Source organism: Trichechus manatus, unplaced genomic scaffold, assembly GCF_000243295.1.
Source record: "Trichechus manatus latirostris isolate Lorelei unplaced genomic scaffold, TriManLat1.0 scaffold00165, whole genome shotgun sequence".
Lineage (NCBI taxonomy): Eukaryota > Metazoa > Chordata > Mammalia > Sirenia > Trichechidae > Trichechus > Trichechus manatus.
The window spans coordinates 1,756,977-1,776,267 of record NW_004444101.1 but is presented as its reverse complement, the minus strand read 5'-3'; the positions used below and the strand labels follow the sequence as shown (position 1 = coordinate 1,776,267).

Below are 19,291 nucleotides of genomic sequence, written 5' to 3'. Positions count from 1 at the left end.
TTTAGATCGGAGTCTGGGGAAGACGCAGGGGAGGAGGGCTGTGGCGGGAGGTGGGGATGGAAGAAGAATTTTACTGTTGAAATTGCGTGAAGCTTTGATGAAACGTGTGGTTTGTTCCTCTCCCTGTGATTCTGGGGTCCTTGGCGATGTGCTCGGTGAGTGTTGGCAAGGCTGTGATACGTAGACCTAAGAAGTGTCTCTAAGATGTGATCTCAGGACACTTCAGATTTGCTTTGGGAAAAGAGTTGGCACCTCTTCTCATTTTATGGCTCTGTAAAACCTGTAAGCAAGTGCCTCTCACCGGGCCAGCCCCCTCCTCCATGGCCAAGAGTGAGGCCAGAGTGACCTTTAATCCAGTGGTTGGCTGGGGGGCTCCTTCTCCTGGGGAGGAAGAACCACCGCCTCCTGTTTGGGGCTCAGAGTGGTTTGCTGACCCCACGGCTAGGTTCTGTGCTGGTTGGATGGGCACCTTCTGGGTGAGCATGGCCCAAGGGCTGTGCCCTCTGAGCCTGACACTGGTGTGGTCACCGAGGCCTTCCCACACGGACAGTCCAGCCCGGGTTACAGTGGATTTCCCTCTGCGTGTGCCTCTTTCCCTGATCCATATGTTTGCAGGGTGACTCCGGAAGGGACGGACAGCAGTCAGGACCCAAGGGAGAAACCGGTGAGATCGGCCCCATGGTAAGTGCTCCTGTGGTCTTGGAGCCTCCCTGTGCTGAGGCCCAAGAAGCAACACTCACCTTGGCCTCCCCTCAGTCCTTGAATCCCGGCCACTGGCAGCCACCTTGAGGTGTCCCATAGAGGTCGGGAGCAGAGAGCCTCGATAACATGGTCTGTGGGCATATACAGGACCAAAGCGATCTTCCCCAAACGGGGCCTTCTGGGCAGAGTTTGTGCACTGGGTGGTGCAGATGATTGAGTGCTCAGCGGCTAACTGAAAGGTTCAAGGTTTTAGTCCACCCAGAGGTGGTGGTGTAGTGGTTAAGGGCTCGGCTGCTAACCAGAAGGCTGGCAGTTCGAATCTTAGCTGCTCCTTGGAAACCCTCTGGGGCAGTTCTTCTCTGTCCTATAGGGTCACTATGAGTCAGAATTGACTCGACAGCCATGGGTTTTTAGAGGTGACTAGGAAGAAAGGCCTGGCAATCTACTCCTGAAAAATCAGCCTTTGAAAGCCCCATGGAGCACAGTTCTACTCTGACACACATGGGGTTGTCGTGAGTTGGAATTGACTCAATGGTAACTGGGGAAAAAAAAAAGATACGGACGGAAAGTGCTTGTGGAGGCCGAGGTGTGATGAGGCGTGAGCGCACTGGTCTAGGGGCCTCCATCCTCCTGAAGACGGGCCCTTCCTCTGCACGTTGGTCCCCTTTCCTGTCGTGTCTCTCGTACGGGATTCAAGAACTAGACGTTCTTCCGTGCAGACGAGCCTCTCATGCCATGCTTTTCCTCACCAGGGCTTCCCTGGGAGAGATGGAGTGTCCGGAGGGCCTGGAGATCCTGGGAAAGCTGTGAGTACCTCCTGGGGCTGGGAGGGGGCTCAGGGGTCGTTTTCTGCAAGAGCCACACCAATCTGCCAAACACAGTTGCTCTGTGACGTTTCACTGAGGGCCTTTAGTGGGATTTCTGAAGGCGTTGTTAGCCAAATCTTGCTGCACGTAGGAATGTTTCTTTCTTACAATTTACTCTGCACTCCATTCCGTCCCCCCCACCCCCATCCTGTTCCTCCAAACAAACAAACAAAAAAATAGCACCCCAAACAAACGCTTTTTAAAACTAACACCTCTGCCGCTGTCGAGTGCTTGGCCTGGTTTTATCGCACGAAGTATCTTTAAAATCCAACTGAAATACTGGGCAAGGGACGGAATAAGGGGCAAGAAGGCTGAAGAGGTTGTATATTTGTTGTTTTTATAATTTATTTTTTCTGTGCCACCGAAATGCAAACAATGGAACTAGATTCAGTTTTCTGGTGTTTGGCATCTTGGAATTGCTTTTTCAAGACGTTCCGGAAATGTCTGCTGCGGGATAGCTCAGTGGATGCCAAGGCTCTGAGTCTTGTTGAAGAAATCCTAGTGACATACTGATGTAAACGATAAGCTGAAGTTTTCTGGGGCGCAGAGAATTTGGGCCCAGTGGTCCGGAAGTTGGTCAGTCCCCAAGGGAGACCGGGGTGCTGGTGGGTGCCTAGGACAGGTCTCTGCTCAGAAACTGGCAGGGCACAAGAGCGAGATGCTGGGGCTGTCCAGCCATTTCCCAAGTGGCAGCGAGGACGATTAGGGCATCCCCAGCTGGACCCTCTAAGGGAAGACACGCTGGGGCAAGGAGCTTTTAAAACAATGACTCTGACCCAAATCAAATAACATAATTATATAATGGGGGTAATTTTGCTTTTTTTTAAAAAAATGATTTTTTAAAATTTTTTTATTATTGTACTTTAAGTGAAAGTTTACAATTCAAGTTAGTCTGTAATACAAAAATTTAAACATACATTATTATGTGACCCTAATTGCTCTCCCTATACTGTGACAGCACACTCCTCCTTTCCACCCTGGACTTCCTGTGTCCTTTCAACCAGCTCTTGACCCTCTCTGCCTTCTCATCGCACCTATAATTTTGTTTTTAACATCCAGAAGAGAACTTGAATTTTTAAAATGTTACTTTGAAATGTTTGAGCATTATTTTTGAATAAGGAGCTATGGAATGAAAAAGAAAGGAGGAAAGGCACATCAATTGTGATAATGTGCTGTTATAACTTGGCTTGAGAATGGAGCCAAAACTTGCTTTTATGGAAATGACTTAAGATAGAGTAGGACAAACGGTTGGTTTTAATTCTGTGCGCATGGTAGAAACTGGGACTTGAATTTGGTGCAGTAGAGGCTCTTGCAGACTCAGTTTTTCCCTGAGGCAGGTGGACACTGGCTATGTGGCCCCCTGCTCCGTCCCTTGGCACCTCGCTGTACCAGGCTGACCCCAAGATGAAATGTGTCCCTCCCGTGGAGGCTCCATCACTCTCTACCACCCTCCTGAGCCTCGGCAGGCTCCCCCTGGCCTGAGCAAGGTGTCACGGAGCACTGCTGGCCTCTATAATTCTCTACGGTGTGCCTTTGTGAGGGGACAGGCAGACTGTTGCTCTGCTGAAGAGGGGAGCGACCCCCACACTCTCCCACTTGCCGTGTGCTGTCCAGCTGCCACTAGAGTGAGGAATGACGAACTGGGCGCCCCAGAAGATTGTCGGGCTGGGCCACTGCAGGTGGAGGGCCTGGTTCTTGGGCTGATGCAGCAGATGGGCCAAGCCCCTGACAGAGCTGACATGTTATGTCTGCAGAATACCAACCCCTGCCCTTTGAAAGACCCGGCCAGTGCACCTCATTACAGCCACCTCCCATCTATCGGTGGAGGCTCGTGTGTTGCAGTGACCCTAACAGATTTCAGCAGAGCTTCCAGACCAAGACAGACCAGGAAGACCAGGCTTGGTGATCTGCTTGTGCAAACAGCCAGTGAAAACCCTATGGATCACAATGGAATGTTGGCAGCGTTGCGTTCCTTGGGCACTGGGTTGCCATGAGTCAGGTTGACTTGACAGCAGCTAAAAACCATGTGGGAAAGGTATACCCAGGACATGCGTGCTTTCCTACCCCGACCTCTCCTGCCGAAGAGGAAGAAACCACAAAGTGGGAATGAGCAGATTCCTCATGTAGCAGAGAGCCCATGTTTATATGAACTAAGGTCACCTGTGGAACATCGAGGGAGAGCTGCCCAGTCATGGGGCCCACCTGCATCCCCTGGGTCTTTGGGTCCACATGTGTGCACTTTGAACCCTTCATTCAACTGAGGACGTGTTATATTTTGGCCAGGATACTTTGGAGAATGTGGGACTCCCTTCCGCTGTAATGAACGTATTTCATTACTTCTCGTGACAGTTAGTTAGGAAAATGGGAGAAGAGAGACAGGTTGACATTCTCACTTCATATTCCTTATTTGAAATTGTGGGGCGGGGACTGTGCAGCCAGAAGGAGTCCTTATTTTGCTTGGCAGGTCTGAAATAATTCTCAAAGCCTCCATCTGGACGATTGACAGGAAGGCATGGAAGAAAAACTTGCCGAGACGGAGGGCGGGAGGAAGGGGTCTTTTTCTGTGGGTGTCCCCTCTCTGCACAGGCAGAGCCCCTGGCACCCGGCGGGTGCTCAGAGCCATCCACTGAGGGAAGGATGAGTGTGGGTTAAGTCGCAGAGACCAGCATCCCAGCTGGGTCCCCCGCGGCCCCATCTCCTCTCACAGACTGTGTGACTTCTCCTTCTGCAGGGCGGCTTTGGCCGAAGGGGACCAGCAGGAAGTAAGGTAAGCCTCGAAGGTGGGCGTCTCTTTGCAATTTCACTCACTGTGCTCACAGGACATTGTTCTTCCAGGGGCCCAGACTCACCCCAGCCCATGAATAAAAACTGGTCTGCCCTGAGGCCATCGAGGCTCTCTAGCTCCACCATCTTTCCCACCAATGTCTTCTGCAAAGGCCTGTGAACCTGGCTGACCCTGGACGAGGGGAAGATGAGAGAGAGGGACCGAGGACACAGGTCCCGCATCTCCTGTCCTTAACGCGCCCCCTTGTCTGGCCGCCAGCAAGGCACACCTCTTGATGGCGAGGGGGATTCAGGTCTAAATTCTCGTTCTTTCTCGGAGCCGTCCTGAGGACAAGTTAGTCCAGAGTGAGAAACAAGTATAAAAGCACAAATGATCAGCCAGCTCCATGCTGCCGGATGTCTCACCCCATGGGTTAACCGCCTGTACCCCCGCTCAGAGCTCCATTTTCCTTGTCCAGAAAGGATTGTGGGACACAGAGCCGGCATTGACGATAACCATTCTGACCTCTCCCTGCATCTCCTCTTGTTTTCTAGGGCAACAGGGGTGACCCAGGCCAGCCTGGCTTTGTGGGAGAACAGGGGACCAGAGGTGCACAGGTCAGTACCCCCTCGAGTGACTGCGTGCCTTGTGATATCTTCCCAGATGCCCTTGCGTTTTTTAAATTGAGGTGAAATTTGTATCACACAAAATTGACCGTTTTCACGTGTGCAATTCAGCGGCAGGAGTATAACTATAATATTGTGCAACCCTAACCTCTACCTACTTTCAAAACATTTTCATCCCCCCGAGAGGAGACCCCGTACCCGTTAAGTAGTCACTCAACATTCTCCCCTCCCCGAGCCCCTGGAAACCACCAGTCGGCACTGTGTGTCTGTGGATTTGCCTATTCCACATAGTTCACATAGATGGAATTGTACAATATATGTCCTCTTGTGTCTGGCTTTTCCACTTAGTGTATGTTTTCAAGGTTCATCCATGTGGTAGCATGTATCAGAACTTGTCCGAATGATATCAGTGGCATCACTAGGGTTGACGTCACCCAGTGCAGTAACTCATGGTGTCACCCCCCACCGCCCATGGATCTCCTCTTGTACTAGTTCATACGGAATCCTTAGTAATGGTTTTGGTACTGTTTCTTGTAAATCGTAATTCCATATATCACTCCTTTTCCTCTAATTACTACTTGATTCTCAAAAAAGTTATTGATATTGGTTCACAAATACTAATTGCCACGATATTGTAGCTAAAACACCAGAAAATCTGACAAAATCAGCAACTATAAAAACATGGGCTGCAATGGAAACAACAGCCTGTGCTTGTAGCACGTGCAGACGAAACCACGTGATTTGAAGCATCATTGTGGTTGGGTAATAATGACAGCTCTGACCAGAGTGCATTAGAAAGTTCAAAAAGTAAATTAGCATAGAGTTTTAGCCTTGTAAGTGTATTGATACGTGTAAGCTGGGCTTATGAAAAATGTTTTTGTTGTTATAACTACAGGGGTATTTTTATAAAAAATAATAAATTTCTGCTGAAACACTGCACAAAAATTTAATAGAGAGCGTCACCCGGTGCCGTCTGCACCCCGTCACCCCCCTAGCATCTGCACTTGGGTGCTATTCCGTTGTATGGATATGCTGCGTTCTGTTTATCTGTTCATCTGTTGCTGGACACTTGGGTTACTTCCTCCTCTGCTCTGTTGCGAATAGCACTGCTGTGGATATTCATATCAAGTATTTGTTCGAATATCTGTTCCTTATATATGTATTCTAAATAATGTTCACACTCATGTTGTGGATTGAGGCTGCTGCTGTTGCAGCTAAGACAAGACAGTCTGTCTCCGTTGGCCTTTTTGGATGGCGAATGTGAGGCTCTGCTCTGTGGATTACACAGGTGCCACTTTGAGGCTCCTTATGGAGACACCTGAGCTCGGCACTGATGTTGGCCTTTTACTTCCTCAGGGTCCCCCTGGTCCTACTGGTCCTCCAGGACTGATCGGTGAGCAAGGCATCCCTGGACCTCGGGTGAGTCTGCCTCCAACCCAACCCCTCTCTTTAGCTGAACAGACAGGCGCTTCCCTGAGGAGATCGAGAGTTTCTTGGCTGATGTTACCGTAGACAGACCTTCCCCTTAGCCCGAGTCTTGGGCAGCACAGATCCTGGATCCTCGCAGAGAGTGGCTAGATTACCCCAAGGAAGTAAGAGACCCCTTTTCTCAGTGCTTCTGGGACTTCTAAGCCCCAGTGCATAGCCCAGAAATGACCCTAACGTATATAGCAAAAAATAGGTGGTAGGGAAGTAGAGGTTAATGAAGCTGTCGGATGGAACCGTGTAAAACGTAATGAAACCAGTTGCCACCTAGTTGACTCCAACTCATGACAACTCTGTGTGCGTCAGAGTAGACCTGTGCTCCATAGGGTTCTCAGTGGCTAGTTTTTTGGAACTAAATCACCAGGTCATTCTTTAGAGATGCCTCTGGGTGGACTCAAACCACCAGCCTTACAGTTAACAGCTGAGTGCGTTAACCATTCCCACCACCCAGGGGTGCAAAATCAGATTAAATCTACCAAAATTCCTAGATTATGTCAAAGCATTTCATGTTGAGTTTCCAGAGGTAGCCCCTGCAGTTAGCATTTCGTTAAGGACTTCCCCGTCCTCAAGTTCAATAATGAAGATGTTGGTTAAACTTTCTGTGACCTCGGACATCAGCATGTATCTCAGCCATTGGGGATGAGCAAGCAGAAACATGTCCTTGCTGAGCTGGGGACCAGCTGCAATGGCTCTGCCCCTGCTTCCCCCTCTGATAGGACCTTGAGGGAGGCAGCCTGCCATTTGTTACAAGGCAATAGTAATGAGTAATTCACTGGCCGCAAGCTGGCCCGTTGCTACACAATTGCACAAAAATATTTCACAACGAAGTAGACAGGCACTTTGTGAAGGTGGTTGTTTGCTTAGAAACTCCTTCCCAAGCTTGAAATCTGATAAATACCTAGTTTCAAAGCTTTTGTGTCTATGTATGTGTTAACTTTTTATTTAACTTCTAATTGATCAGAATTTAAGGTGGTATAGGTCCAAGCCCTCAATCAAATAGTTCACCAATTACCCCAGAACCATACTTCCCCACCATCGAGTTTTTGCCATACATGTTAGTCATTTCTGGGCTATGCAGCCAGCACCACGTTTTCAGAGTTATTTTCATTTGTTGATGTGTTCATTCGTTCAACAGGCCTTATACACTTGTATAAGTCAGGTGCTTATTGTGGGGGGTGTGAAGAGAGAGGGGAAACAAAGTCACATCCCATCTGAATGCTTGTCGTCTAGTCAGCGACATACAGGATATGCACACCGTTGCTGTTGTCAGGTGCTGTTGAGTTGGTTCCGACTCATAGCAGCCCCGTGTACAACAGAGCGAAACACTGCCTGGTCCCGTGCCATCCTCAAAATCGTTGCTATGTTTGAGCCCATTGTTGCAGCCACTATGTCAGTCCGTCCTCTTTTTTGCTGACCCTCTACCTGACCACACATGATGTCCTTCTCCAGGGACTGGTCCCTTCATTGTGTACATTATTTAAACACTAATAACTGCAATGAGTGTGTAAAAACTGGGGCTAGAGGCAATGCTAATATTTTACATTTGCACAGTACCTCACGAGGCTGAACAGCCATGTCTGCGCGTGTTTATATGGAGTCTCTAGTGCCTGGAGGGTGCTGTACCACGGGCTGGGACTTGTGGGCGGGGCAGGTGGTATCCCCTTGGTGGTCTGACCGCTAAGTAGGGCAGAGACGGGATTGAGGGCTTGAGAGAGACTTCTCGTCAGACGGTTGCATGTTTCACTGACAAACCCTTCTCCTCTTGCTGTAGGGAGGTGGAGGGACTGCGGGGCCTCCTGGAGAACGCGGCAGAACTGGTCCCCTGGGAAGAAAGGTTCGTCTGGAACAAAGTGGAGCTCATTTCTTAAGGACAGGAGCCTGGCCCGACACCGCACCTTGCCTCTCCCTTTTTTGTCTGTCTGCCCATCTGCTTAGTTTGGACAGACCTCCTGCTCACCACAGGTCTTTCTCACATCAGCCGCCCCTGTTGAGAGCCATCTTGGCCAGTGGGATAACCTTCCCCACACGAGGGGATGCACTGCCGGGGCTCTGGGCGTTGGCATTCTGGAATGTTCCATCAACTGGTGGATGATCTGATCCATCTGCACGTTGGCTATGAGAGGAGGGCTGGAGGGCCGTTTGAGCCTTCAGAGCCAACAGCAGCACTTAGCCCCGTTTCGAGCATCATACGGACACACATTCTTTAAATGCTGGCAGTGCACACAGCCCTCTGCTAACCGTGTTTAGATAATAGCAGGTTTGTTACTGAAGGCTGTCTGAGAACCTACTTTCTGTCAACCTTGAGGAAAGCTGCAATTGATCATAACGTTTCTGCGAATACAGCATATTTCAGAGTGACGATGATGTTCTTAAGAAATATGCTTAGCATCCATGGCTCTCGGAGGCCCTATTTGGTAAATTGTTTTGTTTAAGACTAGTTATAGTAGCTGCAACAGCAAAGATACTTTTGTTGATCTTTGTTTAAATATTTTCTCAGGAAAAGAAGTGGGTTCATGGGAATCCAGAGCCCTCTGTATGCCTCTGTGGAATGGTGTTGGGTTTCACTGCTGATTTTAAAGCCCGCCGACTTCGTGCCTTCTTTTACCCCCTCCTTTCTCTCTGTTTCCTGTCACCATGCCCCCACCCACCCACGTCCATGGTGATGAAAAGAACAAACACAAAACTTTCTAGATTCTTTTCCAGGAGTCCACATATGAATGTTGTGTTTAAAAAAATCATTTCATCAAAACCTAGAGATGAAGTCGGGGGAGCGCTGGCAGCTGGTGGCAACCCTACTGGTGACGTCACCCAGAAGGAAAGCAGGGCTTGAAATCAATTGTAGACCTGCAGGTGTCTCAGCCTTATTTTTCTTCCTAGGGTGAGCCCGGAGAGCCAGGACCACGGGGAGGTGCTGGGAACAGAGGCCCTCGTGGGGAGACGGTAAGATCAAGATGCGCTTGAGGCCCAGGCTGTCTCTGAGTCTTTGCCAAAAGGTTCAAGAAGTAAAGAGATAGAACCCTGCTCTGGGTCAGCTTTTTGTCCTTGCAAATTGGGGTGGGTTCCAAATAGAGAAGACTTGAACCTTGCTTCTTATGGTGTTGGAGCCTCGGCAGTCTAGTGGTTAAGTGCTTGGCTGCTAACCAAATGGTTGGCAGTTCTAGCCTGCCAGCCACTCCTTAGGAGAAAGATGTGGCAGTCTGCTTCCATAAAGATGACAGCCTCGGAAACCCTATGGGGCAGTTCTTCTCTGTCCTATAGGGTCACTATGAGTCAGAATTGACTGGATGGCAACAAATTTTTTTTTTTTTTAATTTTCTTGTAGTATTGAGGATATGATTGAAAACTGTGAAACCTGCTGCTTATCAACAGCAAATAAGTTTCATTTCATGGTGGGGGTGAGGTTAGTGGGTCCTGATATTTTTTCCCCTTTATTTATCCTAATAAGTGAATGTGGTGATTTGCTGAAACGGGAACCACCTTCATTTTGGAGTCCTGCAAACATTTTGTGAGCATGACCCACTGGAGTGTCTCCGAAGAGAAATACACGTCCTTTGGGTTAAAATGAACTTGGATTTGATAAGGTCTCAGTCCAGATTGAAAGAATTTCTTTTGCATAAAACATTCTAGGGATAGAAACCATTCCCTTGATAACTCATTTTAAAAATGTTATCTAAAAATATGCTAATTTCTCAGTAATAATTTTGTAATACACATTTCTGTTTAGGAAAAAGAAATCTACAGTACACTGAGAATTTTTCTAGAATGAATCACCCCCCCTAAAAACTGTATACACAGACCAGTTTGAGCCAACGGTTATAAAAGCTCGAAGCTTTGAAATATTTTTCTTGAGTTTGTAACTTCTCCGCAGTGAATGAAAGTTTAAAAAATCTGCTTCTTTTACTTTTAGTCCTGGATACCCAAGACCGAAGGTAGCTATTCCCCAGTGGTAAAATAATACCATTGTTTTAGGATAAGTCTGGTATATCCATGGACTGAAAATCAGAATATGTGGGCTCTGGCCTTGGCTTCGCCACTTACAAAGAACCCGGGTGGGGGTGGGGGGAGGGGTTGGAAAGGAATCAGACTTTAAAATCTATCCGCATTATTAAAGGAAATCTCTTCATGAATCTCTTTCCATAAATTTGGAGGCAACAGCTGAAAGGACTTTTAAAACATATGATGTTCCTTTAAAACCGTCAGTTATGTTTTGCTGTGTATATTGTCAACAACAAAAACAAAATAAATAAAAAAGAATTGTCAGTTAACTAAGTGCATGTTTTATACATGCTTTAGAGATATTAATATATATTCAACATTAATTCTTCTGGTTCTTTTGAAATAATGAAGGATGTCCAGTTCTGACTGCCCCACGTGAGAGCATGATAGGGACAGATTTGTGAATATGGGGAGGAGGGCATTTGGGAAGGAGGACAATCTCGAAGCCTGCACCTGGAAGGAAGGGATGGACTCGGGAGACGGTAAGAGCCGAGCGCAGAAGACTCAGAAAGGGCCAAAGGATCGATTCCAGTGTTCTTGTTTGATGCAGATCAAAGACTCAGATGCATAGAATCAAGGCGGCCTTAAAGATTCCTTTCAACTCTAAGATTGTCTGGTTCTCTGAGTCTTTGATTCTACATCAAAACAGTATCTTTATCAAAAGTTATCAGCAGTTTCTCTGTATTTTGAGCTCACCAGCACCATTTGCAAAGGGATTCCTCCACGCCCACAACTTAGGGACATGGTCTTGCTTTCCACCTGGAGGACAAATAGGAACAGGAAACGCCCCTGATTCTGGACCTTGGTCCTGGAACATTTCAGGGACTCAAAGCCCCTCTGCTCAGATGGCCTTGGACAGAAATTGCTGTGATGTGCTCCATCATGGTGGCCCGTGGTCATGCTCTCTTTCCCCTCTTAGGGAGATGACGGACGTGATGGAGTGGGCAGTGAAGGACGCAAAGGCAAGAAAGTAGGTATCTGCTGAGAGTTCTCAGAGAGCTCCTGGTGCCAGGAGGCTCCAAGAACAGTTTTTTTTTTTTTTAAGTTTTTTTTTAATTGTTGTAGTTTAAGTGAAAGTTTACAATTCAAGTTAGTCTCTCATACAAAAATTTATACATACATTGTTATGTGACCCTAATTGCTCTCCCTATACTGTGACAGCACAGTCCTCCTTTCCACCCCTGATTTCCCATGTCCATTCAACCAGCTCCTGACCCTGTCTGCCTTCTCATCTCAACTCTGGACAGAAGCTGCCCATTTAATCTCATGTATCTACTTGAGCTAAGAAGCACATTCTTCACGAATGTCATTTTATGTCCCACAGTCCAGTCCAATCTTTGTCTGAAGAGTTGGCCTTGGGATTTGTTCTAGTTCTGGGTTGACAAGAGAGTCCGGGGGCCATGCTTTCTGGGGTTTCTCCAGTCTCAGTCAGACCATTAAGTCTGGTCTTCTTACTAGAATTTGAGTTCTGCACCCCATTTTTCTCCTGTTCCATCAGGGACTCTCTGTTGTGTTCCTTGGCAGGGTGGTCACTGGTGGTAGCCAAGGACAGCTTCTGACATGCCATATTTTTAAATGATTATTTCCCTTTTCCCTGAATTTACTTGTGTTTTAGTGACTTTTTTTCTTGATGACTTTACAGACATGCTTTTCTTCTCAAGATCAATTTATTTTAGATGCATTTAAATTGAGGCCAAATACTGAGTCATGCATTTATCTTTTATAGGGAGAAAGAGGATTCCCTGGATACCCAGGACCAAAGGTAAATATTCCCCAGTGGTGAAAGAGTACCATTGTCTTAGGATAAGTCTGGTGTGTCCATGGACTGAAAATCCGAATACATTGGCTCTGGCCTTGGCTTTGCCACTTACAAACCAGGTGACCTTGGAAAAGACTCTACTCCCTCTGAGACATAGCTCCCTCCTCCGTCGGATGGCAATGACATTACACCCTCGTCATGGTGTTTGTGAGGATTAAATGAAATAACACTGCAATAAAAGTACTTTGCAAACTGTAAACTGCTAGAATCTGGATGATGTTATTGGTTAAGTGAGACTGGGGGACACTGGTGGTTCGGTGGTAGAACTCTCGCCTTCCACGTGGGAGACCCGGGTTGATTCCTGGCAGGTTCACCTCACATACAGCCATCACCCATCTGTCAGTGGAGGCTTGTGTGTTGCTATGATGCTGAACCTTCCAGACCAAGACAACTAGGAAGCAGGAAAGCCCTATGCATCACAACGGTCCGATCAGTTGTGCGTGGGGTTGCCGTGGTTCGGGGCTGGCTCGACAGCAGTTCACACCAGCAAACTAAGGCTGGAGCTGCAAATGCCACCAAATACACTAGTAACCCAGTGGAAAAGTGAATTAAAGTTGACCATTGGAGGCCCTGAGAAAGGTGACCTAGGCACCCACAGAGGTGCTGCCCAAGACTCTCAGCTAGACCTTCCCATGCCCGAGCTTCATGCGCCCCTTCTTGACTCTCTTCCCAGGGCACTCCTGGCGAGCCTGGGGCAGATGGAGCACTAGGACCCAAGGGGATCCGAGGCCGAAGGGTAAGTCTGTATGACCTTGGCTGCAGGTGGGATGTGAGAACATGAGACGCGGCATGATTAAGTGCTGAAGTCTCCAGTGCATCTTTGAACATCATCCTTCTTCACAAGCAACTTGGCCAGTGATAGTCTAGGTGGAAAGGAATCCTAAGCCCCAGACAGATGTCCTCAGAAGCCCTGTGGTTGTGGTCTGCAGGTGTTCTCCCTCAGCCATGCTGCCCTTAGAGGGAAGTCCGGAGTTCCCCTTCCTCTAACAAACCTCAAGAGTCAGTACCCAAGGCTCACCCGCAGCGTGGCACAAGAGAGGCCCAAGTCTCAGAGTGGGTAATGCCAGAAGTCTGTGCAGGTACGATAGCCATGTTCACCAGAAGATGAGGCAACAGGGTTTAACGAGGTACCCAGGCTGCTCCTGAGTGTACTAGGCTCACAGACCAACCAGACCTTCTCCTCACCCCGCTGCCTGTCCTCTTCCCCAAGCCACTTTTGGCCCTTGACTCATATCTTCAATGGATGTTTACTGATCCTTCTAAGATTGCACCGAGTCTTAAATTAGCAAATTGTGGTCTAGATATAGGTCAAAGTTGCTAACCGTTATTTGTAGCCTAAAATCCAGTTTTTTTTTAAACAATTCTCATAATTATCCTGTTAACTTGATCAGTGCAGATATCTAACTACATCATATACTCTTCAAGGTAGAGTTTGAAAACAGTGACTTAATTATCAACACTGACCGATTGTCTAATTAATTGCCAGTTAGCGATTCTCTTGTGTACCCACAGATAATCTTATTAGTGGTTCTCGGGCAAGCACTTGCCCTACTGTAACCTGCCAGAGAGCATAGTTGTGGGGAGACACACATCAACTTTGTTAAGGTTGTTTGTCCCTACTGTTGAGTTTTGGGGACACTTGAGCTCCCTTGAAGGTGAGTGATTTCTCATGGCGATGGGGAAAGTTAGACTAGATCACCTTTTCCATCCCTTCCAACTTCAAGAGTTGAGAAGTTTATGTTGTCTGCCATACTTCAGCCATGCTTGCTTTGTCCTCTCTAGGGAAATTCTGGACCTCCAGGGATAGTTGGACAGAAGGGAGACCCTGGCTACGCAGGACAATCTGTAAGTACTGACCCAGTTCCACTCGAGCCTCCTAGGGGCTGGATGACTTTACACATAGTCCCAGAAAACTCTCCACCATCTCCTGTCTTCACAAAGAAAATGCACTGTATCATTTTCTGTTTTTGCTTGTTTGTTTTAACCATGGCTCTTCCAATTCCACAACGGGGAAAGGATTTTTGAGGCTTAGAAACTTTTTAAAAAGTTGCTTGTGGCACTCTGTAGTCTCTGATGCATTGTAATTTGCCTTTGTAGTTTTCTGGTATAGGTTTGTTTATAGGAGAAACAAGAGAAAGCAGATATAAACACCTTTTGCTTGCATGTTGAAGAAGTCGTGTGGTTATGTCAGACCATGGCTTGGGAAGTACTTCCTCTGGCTTATAAAATCCCCAAAGAGGCTACTGACTTAAGGTTTTAAAACCACAAACGCCCTGCGATCAGAAGCCAGGAGTCCATCCTCTGCCACCCTTCCATCATCTCTTTATTACCAGTGTTTTGGTTTCAGTAGTTGAATTTTGTCTTGTCTCCCGTATTGAAATTGATTACGTTCAGAGAAGAATGGAAACGATAACTCAAGAGGTGAAAAATCACTTCTAGAAGGAAAGGGTCAGGGAAGAGTTTGTTTGAACCCAGGAGAAGAAGGGTAAGTGAAGTGGATCTGATTATCACCTTTAGTGAATGAAGTGTTTTTTTTTTTCCCTTTGTAGTGGAAGGGGTTCTTTTTTAAAATTATTTTTTATTGTACTTTAGATGAAGGTTTACAGCAAATAGTTTCTCATTAAACAGTCAGTACACGTATTGTTTTATGACATCGGTTAACAGCCCCATGGCATGTCAACACTCTCCCTTCTTGACCTTGGAGGACAACTTTTTTTGGTGAAAATATACATTGCCAAAGTTACACTGTTTCAAAAGTTTCTACATGTACAATTCAGTGACATTGATTACATTCTTCCAGTTGTGCTGCTATTCTCAGTATCCTTTTCCAAATTATTCCGTCACCATTATCTTCAACTCACTGCCCCCTAGGCTTCCCATCAAACCTTTTGAGTTGCTGTTGTCAACTTGATCTCACATAGGTAATTCTTTTTTTTTGTATTGTACTTAAATGAAGGTTTACAGAACAAATAGTTTCTCATTAAACAGTACACATATTATTTTATGACAATGGTTAATACCCCCACAACATGTCAACACTGTCCCTTCTCAACCTTGGGTTCCCTATTGCCAGCTTTCCTGTCCCATCCTGCCTTCTTTTCCTTGTCCCTGGACTGTTGTACCCCATTAGTCTTGTTTTGTTTTATGGGGCTGTCTAATCTTTGGCTGAATGGTGAACCTCGGGAGTGACTTCATTACTGAGCTAAAAGGGTGTCTGAGGGCCATACTGTCGGGGTTTCTCCAGTCTCTGTCAGGCCAGTAAGGCTTGTCTTTTTTTTGTGAGTTAGAATTTTGTTCTACATTTTTCGCCAGCTCTGTCTGGGACCCTGTGTTGTGATCCCTGTCAGAGCAGTCAGTGGTGGTAGCCAGGCACCATCTAGCTGTACTGGACTCGGTCTGGTGGAGGCGTGGTAGCTGTGGTCCATTAATTAGTCCTTTGGACTAATCTTTTCCTTGTATCTTGTTCTCTTCATTCTCCCTTGCTCCCGAAGGGATGAGACCAGTGGAGTATCTTAGATGACTGCTCACAGGCTTTTAAGACCCCAGATGCTACTCACCAAGGTAGAATGTAGAACATTGACTTTATAAACTGTGTTATGTCAGTTGAGGTAGATGCTTCCAGAGACCATGGTTCCCATAGCCCTCCACCCAGCGATTCAGTCCCTCAGGGAGTTTCGGAGAGGGTATGGAGCTTCCATGACCTTTCCTTGTACAGGTTGTGCCGGCTTCCCCAGTACTGTGTACTGTCTTACCCTTCACCAAAGTTACCACTTATTTATTGTCTATTTAGTCCCCCCCACCTCCTCCATCCCTTGTAACCAACAAAGATTGTTTCTTTTTGTGTGTAAACTTTTACATGAGTTTTTGTAGTAGAGGTCTCATACAATATTTGTGCTTTTGTGATTGACTTATTTCACTCAGCACAGTGTCCTCCAGTTTCATCCATGTTATGAGATGCTTTACATATTCATCATCCTTCTTTATCGTTGCATAATACTCCATTGTGTGTATGTACCATGGTTTGTTTACCATTCATCTGTTGATGGGCATGTAGGTTGTTTCCATCCTTTTGCTATTGTGAACAGTGCTGCAATGACTATGGGTGTGCATGTATCTATTTGTGTGACGGCTCTTATTTCTCTAGAATATATTCCTAGGAGTGGGATTGCATTTTGTAGTGCTTTTTTTTTTTTTTTTTTTGTGGTGCTGACATTTTCCTTGTTCCTCTTACTCTCCTGTGCTGAGTTCCTTTTGTTTGTGGATTTTTTTTTCATTTCTTTTGTTTTTGTAGGTTTTGTTTTTACTGAGACTTTATGTTTTTCTTCTTTATTTTGATGGTAGGTTTGTTAACTTTCTTTGTGGTTACCTTGAAATTTACCCTTATCTTCCTAGATTTGAACCAGTGTATTATTACTTGGTATTGCCTTGCCTTCCTTTCCGTTAGAAGGTTCTATACCTATACCGTTTATTTCCACTTTTATTGTTCTGATGCTGTTGTCATTTACAGATTAACATCTCTGGTTCCCTGTTGTAATTCTTTTGGTTTTGCATAGTCCTTAAGAGTTCATTTCCTAGGTTGGTATCTGGCTAGTACAGTCCTGTGTCCTATGTTCAGCCTGTGGTCTGATGTTGTTTGTTCTCAGATGGAAGGACTCCCTTTAATAAGTCTTGTAAGTTTGGTTTGGTTTTTACATAGTCCCTTAATTTCTGTTTCTCTGGAAATGACCTAATTTCACCATCAAATTTGAATGAGAGTTCTGCAGTATATTATTCTTGGCTGGCGTTTTTTTCTTTCATGGTTTTATATATGTCATCCCATTGCCCTCATGCCTGCATGGTTTCTGCCAGATAATCTGAGCTTAGTCTTATTGTTTCTTCTCTGTATCTGACTTTTTGTTTTTCTCGAGCTGCTCTCAGGATTCTTTGTCTTTGGTTTTAGTGAGTGTGATTATGATATGCCTTGGTGATTTTCTTTCGGGTTCTATCCTATATGGGGTTTTGTTGGGCTTCTTGGATGGCCAGCTTTTCATCTTTCATGATATTGGGGAAGCTTTCTGTCAGCAGTTCTTCAATGATCCTCTCTGTGTTTTCTGTTTTCTCCCCCTGTTCTGAAACTCTGATCACTCACAGATTTTTGCTTTTGATTGTATCCCACATAATTCTCAGGGTTTCTTCATTTTTCTTTATTCTTTTTTCTGATTTTTCCTGAAACAGAGTTGTATCCAAGTGTTTGTCTTCAATTTCGCTGATCCTATCTTCCATTGTTTCGAACCTGCTCCTCAGCCCTTCTATGACATTGTCCATTTGTGAGATCTTGTTGTTTATCTTTTGGGTTTCTAATTGTTGTTTTTGTATGATTTCTAGTTGTGAATTTATTTTAGCATTTTGTCCCTGTATTAGTTTCTTGAATTCCTCCATTTTTTTGTCTGTATTTTCCATGAATTTGCCTGCCTTTTCCATGAATTTGTCTATTTTTCCTTATTTTTGTCTGCTTTTTGCTTCAACTCTTGGGTAATTCTGAATATTAGAGATTTGAATTCCCTGTCGGTTAGGTCTAGTGCCTTTTCTTCTATTGGAAAGTCATCTAGTGTTTTATTTTGGATGCCTACTGGAACCATCCTGTCCTGTTTTTGTAAATGTTTTGATATTGTCTGCTGTCTTTGGGGGCATTCAGTGGTTATTTTCCTCGTTTATTGATTGTAGATTTTTTTGTTTCATCCTGCTTTTTTGTTTTATTTGGTTATGTCTGAGCAGGTGGGCTGTGCGTTCTTTGTTGTTGGCTCGTTGGTGGGCGCGATACTTTTCACCTCCTTCTCCAATGAGCAGGGTCAGTCATTCAGGTGTGGTACAGCAGGGCAGGTCCAGCTGGAGGGGAGTTGCTGGGATGGGTTGTTTGTGGCACATACCAGGACTGACAGTGCGGACCTGGAATCAGTGCAGGGCAGGTTCCAGTAGGCCGTGCCTGTGCTGCTTGGGAGTGTGATGTTCAGTGCACAGCGCAGATAGGCAGGAAGGAGGAGTAGATTGTGATGTGGGGAGCTAAGATGGGTACGGGAGAGAGGAGAGAGGAGAGAGTAACAGGGAGCCAAAAACAAACAAACAAAAAATAGTGCTAAGGGAGCTTGCTATTGGAGTGGAGAGATGAGTGACTGAGAAATGGGGAAAAACAAAAAGAAAAAAAGGAAAAGGGTAAAAGGAAAAAAATGAATAAATCGAGAAACTGGAAATGAAGAATGGCAAAAAGGGCGTAAGAGAGAGAAGAAAACAAAACAAAGAAACAAAAAATAAAAAATAAAAAACAAAACCAAAAAACAAGAAAAAAGAAATGCACCCAGGGATGTCCCTGTGTGTGCAGAGTAAGGGAGTAGCTTCCAAGCCGCGTGGTACTGCCCAGCTAGAAGGGGCTCCCAGGCCGAGAAAATAAAAAGAAAACAAACAAGTCAAAACAGAACAAATCAGAGCAAACAAGCAAACAAAAAAGCCCCAGGGGTCCCATCAGCATGGCAGCACAGGCCAGGAAGCGGTTTCATAGTTGAGGGGTGTTTCGCAGCCTTTCAGGAAGAAGCAAAGTTGGCGCATAGAGCCAGGTATTTGAGAGAAAGGAGGAGGAGGTGGTGAGAGGTAAGGAAGAAATCTAAAGAAGCAGAAAAAAGCAACACCAGAAGCCAACAAAAGGCATTCAAGGAGCCCGCCAGTGTGGGTGGGTGGAATCCAAGCAACACCAGGGTGAAGCTGGTGCTTCCCAGTCAAGAGACTGTGGCTACAGGAAGCAGAGGAGGCTAAGTGGGGATGAAGAAGGGTGGGGGGTGGGAAAGCATATATCTCTGGTTACTGGTTGTTCTGTCTCCTGCTGGAAGCTCTGTGAAGCTGCTTTCTCGTACCTCCTGTTCAGTGATCTCCAACAGGAGTCCAGGATGGCGGATCCGTGCTGCGGTAGCTGATAGGGGACCTCTCTATGTATCTCTCCTTGCTCTCTGCTCTAGGTCAGTTTCTTATTCCATTCGGTGATTGGCTGAGTTCTTTATCTCTTCAT

General features: G+C 46.0%; 1 protein-coding gene across 1 annotated transcript in view; it reads left to right on the top strand.

The window, feature by feature from the left end:
- The window catches only part of COL6A3 (collagen type VI alpha 3 chain), an 85,059-nt gene that overhangs the window by 35,875 nt on the left and 29,893 nt on the right, over positions 1 to 19,291 (top strand). The window contains exons 21-31 of the mRNA XM_023740847.1: positions 616 to 681; positions 1,455 to 1,508; positions 4,300 to 4,335; positions 4,887 to 4,949; positions 6,315 to 6,377; positions 8,215 to 8,277; positions 9,321 to 9,383; positions 11,359 to 11,409; positions 12,166 to 12,201; positions 12,932 to 12,994; positions 14,041 to 14,103. Of these exons, the coding sequence (XP_023596615.1) occupies positions 616 to 681; positions 1,455 to 1,508; positions 4,300 to 4,335; positions 4,887 to 4,949; positions 6,315 to 6,377; positions 8,215 to 8,277; positions 9,321 to 9,383; positions 11,359 to 11,409; positions 12,166 to 12,201; positions 12,932 to 12,994; positions 14,041 to 14,103 (621 nt within the window). The remainder of the gene's footprint in view (positions 1 to 615; positions 682 to 1,454; positions 1,509 to 4,299; positions 4,336 to 4,886; positions 4,950 to 6,314; positions 6,378 to 8,214; positions 8,278 to 9,320; positions 9,384 to 11,358; positions 11,410 to 12,165; positions 12,202 to 12,931; positions 12,995 to 14,040; positions 14,104 to 19,291) is intronic.